Consider the following 8,635-nt stretch of genomic DNA (forward strand, 5'->3'; position numbering starts at 1 on the left):
GCTTATGATGCATCATATTTATTCTTACCAGACAATCACGATAATTCAACTAAGAGTGCAGGTCAAACTTTACCTGATGAAAATCACAGATCTCTCTGCCTCTTTGTAAGCTGAATTATAGATGCAGGTGACCCCATTCAGATCGGGGCAGCGTGGGAAGGCAGAGAGTGTTTAACCTTTCCACCCCATACGGTTTTGTTACTCAAAACCATCACTACCCCAACTGTAATAATATATTTAAAGGGGAAAAAAGACATGCACTTATTGTTTGGCTGCCTCTCTCTCCCTCTCCCCACCCACTTTAATTCAATTTCTAAAGCTACTGGAGAGATCCAGTCAGAGATCCCCCCTGTGTCTCACTTGTTCTGACCTTCAAGTCAGCTCATTGGTAATAACCGGAGCTCTTTTAAAGAATGCCCTTGGAAGAAAACTAGAGCATATTTATAATTGTAATGTATTCAATAGCTGCCATTGCAATACATGAATCATCTAACTGAAGTACAATGTTAAGCTTCGTCCTGGGCTAGGATCCAAATCCATCCAATCGCATTGGTAGCCCAGGAAGAACCAACCAATCACTTGTCAGCAAGCTCCCTGAGCGGGAACGTCCGTGATTGGTCCTTATGCGTACAACCTTATTGGTTGGTAAATGTACAGTAGGCGTGGCTACATTAGCTGGGAGAGTTTAAAAGCAGGACAGCTGCAATGTAAAAGCTGTTCTGGCTATCAGATGTTGATCCGTGTTAGAGTTGTGTTCGAGTTGTTAAATAAAGCTGAATCTTTGCTGAATCACTCTCCGACTACTTTGTTAAGCAAGCGACTTAACAATAATTTCTTTAATGCTCTTTTTATCCCACATTTACTCTATGGATCTCAGGGCAACATACATAGTTCTGTCTTAAACTAAAAGAGACCCTCTGTCCATCAAGGTCAGTACTGTCTACTCAGTAGGGTTGTTGGGTCTGGTTTGGAAAATACCTGGAGACTTTGGGGTTGGATCCAGGAGAGGGTGGGGTTTGGGGAGGGGAGGGGCCTCAGCCTGGTACACCCGTCAAAGCAGCCATTTTCTCCAGGGGAGCTGATCTCTGTCAACTGGAGATCAGTTGTAAAAGTGGGAGATCTCCAGGCCCCACCTGGAGACTGGCAAGCCTACTACTCAGATTGGCAGTGGCTCTCCAGGGTCTCTTTCCCATCACCGACTGCCTGGTCCTTTTAACTGGAGATGCTGTGGGACCTTCTGAACCTGGGACCTTCTGCATGCCAAGCACTGAGCCATGGCCCCTCCTCTAAAGGTTAAGCAGGTAGGTTATGCTGAGTGACAGTGACTGGCCAAAGCTGATCTAAAGGCATCAGTTGTAATTCTCTGGGATTGGGGGACCCGCCCCCACACTCAGCAAGGCCAACGGAGCAACGAACTGCCACCCAGTGGGTTCAGCAACATTGTTCCACCCCCACTGGCCTCCAAGGAGAAGCTGGCAGGCCCTGGAACAGTGAAAGTGCTCCAAGGCCCGCGGTTATAGTAAAGCTGTGTGACTCCTTTAAGGAAGATGACGGGGGAATTCCTCTGTGAGGGATAAAGCCACATCCCCATTTCAAATCTCCTGGAAATATACTGGGGCTCCAGTAAATCCTTAAGAGGAGAGTCAGCTAAAGGCCAGGGAGAGCTTTCTCTGTTAGGCTGTATAGGAGGGAAAAGCTACAGGGTGAGTTTAACCCTTTTCTCTCCCAGTAGTGAAGCCACAAAGATTTCCTACAAAGGACACTGGAGGGCACCTAGGGTTCCTGGCCTCCAGGTGGTGGCTGAAGACCTCCCAGAATTACAACCGGTCTCCAGGTTACAGAGGTCAGTTCTCCAGGAGAAAATAGCTGGTTTAGAAGGTGGACTATGTGGCATTATACCACACCGAGGTCCCTCCCCTTCCCAAACCCCACTCTCCCTAGGCTCCACCCCCAAAATGTCCAGGAATTTCCCAACTCAGAGGTGGCAACCCTAAGGGTACCCAAGTTCAGGGGTCCAACCCAGCACCCCCAGCTTCTGACAGTACCAATCAGCTGTTTAGCAGGATGGACAGGTACTGGATCCAGCCTTCACCCCCTCTCAAAACACTGGCCCCGGTCACACGGAGCATTAGGCACGCTGGAGAGACGGAAGATAGGCGGATTTTCCGGGCGCGATCTCACCGCCACATCTGGGAAGCGTAGAGCTCCCCTGGCGAACCCGAGGCTTCACGCCAAAGATGCGCTGTAAAAAACTAGTACCTCTGAGCTCGTGGCATCTGGCGCCCGCCCATGTCCCGTCGCGAAAAGGGGTTGGTTTTTTTTGTCATAAGAACATAAGAGAAGCCAATGTTGGATCAGGCCAAAGGCCCATCCAGTCCAACACTCTGTCAAACAGCGCCCAGAAATACCAGATGCCATCAGGAGGTCCACCAGTGGGGACCGTGTCAAGTCTCCACGGGCGCGCACAAGCACCCAACGGCGCATGCGAACACTTGGGTTAAAAAAACAACACAACCCCCGCAGCGCCACTTCTTTGCCGCGCCGCAGGAGTGAGGTATGATCGGCACCTCCCCCCAACCACGGGACGTCGGGCGGGACGTTTGATCCGGTGCCGCGCGGTAGTTCGCTCCGGGGCAAGCAGCCACGCCCCCCCTGCGCAATATCCAGCCCATGTGACCGAAGCCTGAGTTAGTGTGAACTAGCTCACAGTTTTTTAGCCTCCGGCTCACACATTTTGGTCTTAGCTCAGGAAGGATGACTCCAGAGCAAACCAGTTGATGCAGTAGCCAGATCACTTGCTCACAACTTTAATGCCAGTAGCTCACAAAGTAGAATTTTTGCTCAGAAAACTCCACAGCTTAGAGGGAACACTGGTTCCGACCCTTTTATCTTTTGCACGTCAGTTTATCCGTTGCACGTCAAAAGAGCCAGAAGTGAGCAAGATACTCAGTGAGTAAGTATCAGGCCAGGAGGCAGCAAGCTCTAATCCAAGCGAGCGGCTGCAGGATGGGCCGCTCTGTGGGAAAGAATGGAGAATGCATGAAAACTGGCTGGTCCAAAACATTTTGATAGTACAAGCGGGAAATCCAAATACCCCTTGCAGTGTGCACGCGTGTATTTCGGATCTGTCTCTCACCCTCAGCATCGATATAACACTCCAATCAACGCTGTAAATCAGGCCAGTCTTCTCCCCCTCCAAATTATAGAAGGGAGGGCCAGGAACTGAGGCCAAGAGAGGTTTGGCAGACTAAGGCCAAAAGCAAGCTTGGGGCTAAGATGAGACACAGAAGGAGGGGCTGGGGTTTAGCAGCAGGAGCATCCTGTCTCGCACGTAGGAGGTCCCCGGTTCAATCCCCAGCCTCTCCAGTTAAAAAGGACCAGGAAGGAGGTGATGGGAAAGACCTCCTCCTGAGACCCTGGAGAGCTGTAAAGAGGGGCTGTGGCTCTGGAGAGCTGTAAAGAGCAGTGGCAGAGTATCTGCTTGGCATACAGAAGGTCCCAGGTTCCTAACTTTTCAGCAGATGCCAGGAATTTAACCGGCGACCTTCTGCATGCGTTTCTTCAGCTCCCCTCTCAGGTTCCTGTCTGCAATAGGTAAAGGTTCCCTTGCTCGAAAGCCAGTCGAGTCCGACTCTAGGGTTGCGGTGCTCATCTCCATTTCAAAGGCGAAGAGCCAGCGCTGTCCAAAGACATTTCCGTGGTCATGTGGCCGGCATGACTAAACACCAAGGCGCACGGAACGCTGTGACCTTATCTACTTGCAATTTCTTGCTTTCGAACTGCTAGGTTGGCAAGAGCTGGAACTAGAGACGGAAGCTCACTCCGTCATGCGGCACACTCGGGTCTCGAACTGCTGAACTTCTGACCTTCCATACAATACCGGCGTCATAACAGCAGCAGGCAAAAGCAACGGCTAAAACTTGTAATGTGATTTCCAGTGTACAAAAAGCAAGGCACGCAACAAATTAAATTGTTGGGTATTGCATGTTGAAAACACTCAGTGTGTGTGTATGGGGTTAAATGTCTGTTTTGTTGTCACAGGAAATCACCTGCCTTTGTGTGAGCCAATGTTAGTTTAGATCTGCAAGCCCGCGAAAAGCATCCCTGTTCTGAGAGTTTGATTGGAAGCAAATTGTCAGTGTCTTTGCATTTTATGGCCCCTCTTCCCCTCTTTGTTCTGGTTTGGAGAAGAAGCATGTTAGAGAGCATGTTAGTCTTGTACTTTGTAGAGAGAGGATGTAGCTGTCTAGCTGTGTTGTTATTTTTCTTCCCAGTTACCCTTCCCTATGGTAGAATTGTAGTAAAACTTTTATATTTTTAAACACACACATGGACTGAGTCTGATTATTGAACTCTGGCATTGCTCAGCTAATTTTTACTCTGCTGAAACACAACTTTCATATAGAAACTCCAACATAAATTCTGCCTTCAATTATTCTAGCATCCCTCTTGAATTGCTCCCAGACTGACCCCAAACGACGCAGAGATTTATCAACGGCCGGAGGGCGGGTGGCCCCGAAAAAGTCTTCTGGCTACACGCCACGCCCCACGCATAATTGGGGATTATAAATAGGCTTAAGATGCTACAAGCCCCCACGCACCATATACTGTGGTGCAGCTTCAGGAAAGCCGATGGGATTACTCTGGAGTTCGGAGTCCTGCTGGACATATGGACTCAGGCTTTTGTATATTGCAGGAGAGCGGGGGTGGGAGTTGAGAGAAGCCAAAGGCTACTGAGCAAGTTTGTGCAGCAGACAGCATTATCTTTGGAGAGATCAGATGTTTAATTTTTTTTTAAAAAGACAAACAACATGGGCTGGGTGGGGGGCAAAGCCAAAAAAGCAACTGAAAGGACAGGGTTGCCACCCCCGGGTTGAGAAATTCCTGGAGATTTGGGGGTGGAGGTGGGGAGGGTGGGGTTTGCGGCAGGGAGGGTCCTCAACGGGGTGCGATGCCATGAAGCCTCCCCCCCTCTAAAGCATCCCCTTTTCTCCAGGGGAAAGGAACTTTGCAGTCTGGAGGGTCCGCTGCAATTCCGGGAGATCTCCAGGCCCCACCTGGAGACTGGTGGTAACCCCTGAAAGGACGAAGAAGACGACTTCGTCGGCTCATCTCCCGCTCTCTGGCTGACGGCGAGCTTGGAAAAAGTCTGCTAGCAACGCCGGACAAGGGGGTCGGGGTGGGAACGTGCATGGCAGCCTGGCCCCCCCCCCCCTGCGAGGTAGGCACAGCCCGGCCAGGCGCCCGCTCCGGGGTGGGGGGGGGAGACTCACCGTGCACCGCCGAGCAGAGGCACAGCCAGGCGCTCAGCCAGCCGGGCCAGGCGCGGGGCATGTCCGTGGCTGCAGCCGCTCCGCTCCGGGCTCGCCGCGGCCATGCAAAGCGCTCCGTGACGCCGGGGCAGAGAGCGGCCCGCCTCCCGGGCGCCGCTCATTGGCGGGGCGCCCGAGGTCGGGCTGGTGCCATTGGCGGGGCTTTCGCTCGCCCGCCCCGCCCTCTCTACCGGGAAGTCTCTAGTAGAGGGGCAAGACAAAAAAAAGACAGAAACCAGAAACCGGATCTGTTGAAAGAGGACATGGTTCCCAAATGGAGCAAAGGCTGGTTCTGGATCTGGCATTCGCTCCACATTTCCTCAACGCCGAGGAAAAGCTGCCGCTCAATACCACATTCAGTTACCCCGGGGCCAACGCCGTACTGATTACAAAGTCATCCATGAATGGCCATAAAACTATGAAGAAGGTACCATAAAATCCGATTGTCAAAGAAAGTGAAAGCAGGATGCCGTGTAGAGGGTACCATAAAATCCGATTGTCAAAGAAAGTGAAAGCAGGATGCAGTGTAGAGGGTACCTACCTTAAAATCCGATTATCAAAGAAGGTGAAAGCGGCATGCAGCGTAGAGGGTACCATAAAATCCGATGGTCAAAGGAAGCGAAAGCAGCATGCCGTGTAGAGGGTACCATGAAATCCGATGGTCAAAGAAAGTGAAAGCAGGATGCAGTGTAGAGGGTACCTACCTTAAAATCCGATTATCAAAGAAGGTGAAAGCGGCATGCAGCGTAGAGGGTACCATAAAATCCGATGGTCAAAGGAAGCGAAAGCAGCATGCCGTGTAGAGGGTACCATGAAATCCGATGGTCAAAGAAAGTGAAAGCAGGATGCAGTGTAGAGGGTACCTACCTTAAAATCCGATTATCAAAGAAGGAGAAAGCAGCATGCAGTGTAGAGGGTACCATAAAATCCGATGATCAAAGGAAGCGAAAGCAGCATGCCGTGTAGAGGGTACCATGAATAAATGAACATAAGACTGGAACCCATTTTGTGGAAGCTCACACCACTTCGAGATTGGTCACCGCCCCCCTTGGCAGCCATTCTGTGGCTGGGATTCCTCATCCCAAGGCAGCCATTTTGTTGTAGAGCCGGGTACCTCCTCTCCAACTTCTAACACGCTCACAGGATTAACAAAGTGAGGGTCCCCAACTCGAAGGCCTAAAAGGGGTGGAGGAGCAAATGCCTTCCTCCCACGGGACTCTGGGTTGCCAACCTCCGGGTGGGCCTAGAGATCTCCCAGAACGATAAGTGATCTCTAGAAGACACAGATCCGTTCCTCAGGACAAAATGGTAGCTTTGGAGGGTGGACTCTGTGGCGTTATACCCTGCTGAGGTCCCTCCCCTCCCCAAACTCAGCCCTCATCAGCCTCCATTTGGAGGGTGGACCCTGTGGCGTTATACCCTGCTGAGGTCCCTCCCGTCCCCAAACCCTGAATCCCCAGGATTCAGCCCCAATTCTCCAGAAGTTTCCCATCCTTATTTCAAGGGCAAGTTATAACTAGACTCATTGCTCTCCACATACATGGGTGATCTCAGTCTTCCTTAGAAGGCTCCTGTAAGGTAGGCAACTATGTATGTTCAGAGCCAGTTTGGTGTCATGGTTAGGAGCGTGGACTCTAATCTGGGAGAACTGGATTTGATTACCCACGTCTCCACATGCAGCTGCTAGTGTGACCCTGGGTCAGTCGTAAGTTCCCTCAGATCTGTTCTCTCAAGGACAGTTCTTGAAAGAGCTCTCTCAGCCCCCACCTACCTCACAGGGTGTCTCTTGTGGGGAGGGGAAGGGAAAGGACTTTGTAAGCCGCTCTGAGACTCCTTCGAGTAGTGATGGGTGGGATATAAATCCAATCTCTTCTTCCCTTCTGTCAGGTAGCCCTGTCATAGCTCTGGAATGTGGAGGGGTACCCTCCCTCTCGTTCTCAGCTCCATCCTGCCCAGCTACTGTGTGCTATCTTATGCTTGACCTTGTAGATGTTCCAGCTGCAGTTTCCACGGCTGGGAAAGTTAATGGCTTTTCTGCTATGCCCGCTTGCTTTGCCGCGCACGTGAGTTCTCCATTGGCTCATGCTTACAGGGGGGATGTTTGATTTCAGTATAAGTCAGAGGCCCTACCGGTAGTACTGATGGCCATTCCTGACACAAGCTGTACACGTGTTCTTTAGTACTGGATCCACTAATAAACAGTTATCTTCTTATGAAGCCCTGTGTGGTGTGATCTGACTAAGGAGCCTGATAGGTAGTGGCTGGAGAGCTCCCAAAATTACACTGGATTGCCAGACAACAGAGATCAGTTCCCCTGGAAAAAAGGGCAGCTTTGGAAGGTAGACTCTATGGCAATATACTTCAACGAGGTTCCTCCCCTCCAGTGTTCCCTCTAAGCTGAGTGAGTATGAGCTACCTCACAGTTTTTTAGCCTCTAGCTCACTGATATTTGTCTTCGCTCAGGAAGGACCGCTCAGAACAAACTAATTTATGCAGTCGCTCGCTCACAGTTCAACGAGGTTCCTCCCCTCCAGTGTTCCCTCTAAGCTGAGTGAGTATGAGCTACCTCACAGTTTTTTAGCCTCTAGCTCACTGATATTTGTCTTCGCTCAGGAAGGACCGCTCAGAACAAACTAATTTATGCAGTCGCTCGCTCACAACTTGAACGCCAGTGGCACACAAAGTAGAATTTTTGCTCACACGACTCCACAGCTTAAGAGGGAATGTCGCTCCCCTCCCCAAACTCTCGTCCTCCCCAGACTCCACCTGCAAATCTCCGATAATCTCCCATCCAAGAGCTGGCAACCCTAGATTTTGCGTTCACGTGGCATCTAGTTTTTTAAACCTTGCTGCCACCGGGAAGGAAGCTCAAGGAGTCAGTGCCCAGCCGTTTGGGGGGAGAGGGTTTTCGGCAGAATTCCAAAACCCAGCCTGCCAAACAGAGAAACGGCACAGGTTCCAGACACGGCGAGCCAGCGCTCTAAAGCAAAATCCATTCCTTTATTCCTGCAAAGCAACAGCTCCCAGTGAAGAGGAGCCGCAAAAGTTCTCCCGACACAAAGTCCCAAATCGACATCAGCTGGTCTGGTGATCTGGAGGCCGGGGTATCGACCCTGCTGAGTTTGTTGTTATCCCGAGTCTGGAAGGAAGAGACGGTCGACTCTCTGGGGAGGCCCCTAAGACAGAACGCTCCGCTTGGCCACCCGCCCGTCCTTGTCGACGGCAAAATTGTAGTTGCGGGGATTGTTCAAGCACTCCTCGATCTTCTCCTCCAGGTTGTCGAGGGTGACGAAGTCTTTGGCTTCCTCCTGTGCCGACAGAAC

At 51.2% G+C, this 8,635-nt stretch overlaps 2 protein-coding genes across 2 annotated transcripts in view; both read right to left on the bottom strand.

Annotated features, from left to right (window-relative positions):
* Window positions 1-5,391, bottom strand: part of PRADC1 (protease-associated domain containing 1) — a 17,193-nt gene extending 11,802 nt beyond the window's left edge. The window contains exon 1 of the mRNA XM_015426023.1: window positions 5,274-5,391. Coding sequence (XP_015281509.1) covers window positions 5,274-5,334 — 61 coding nt within the window. The 5' untranslated portion in view covers window positions 5,335-5,391. The remainder of the gene's footprint in view (window positions 1-5,273) is intronic.
* Window positions 5,392-8,312: 2,921 nt separating this feature from the next.
* MRPS26 (mitochondrial ribosomal protein S26) overlaps window positions 8,313-8,635 on the bottom strand; it is a 6,443-nt gene continuing 6,120 nt past the window's right edge. The window contains exon 4 of the mRNA XM_015426022.1: window positions 8,313-8,620. Within this exon, the coding sequence (XP_015281508.1) occupies window positions 8,489-8,620 (132 nt within the window). The 3' untranslated portion in view covers window positions 8,313-8,488. The remainder of the gene's footprint in view (window positions 8,621-8,635) is intronic.

Source organism: Gekko japonicus, unplaced genomic scaffold, assembly GCF_001447785.1.
Source record: "Gekko japonicus isolate JY-2015 unplaced genomic scaffold, Gekko_japonicus_V1.1 scaffold5156, whole genome shotgun sequence".
In the NCBI taxonomy this organism is placed as follows: Eukaryota; Metazoa; Chordata; class Lepidosauria; order Squamata; family Gekkonidae; genus Gekko; species Gekko japonicus.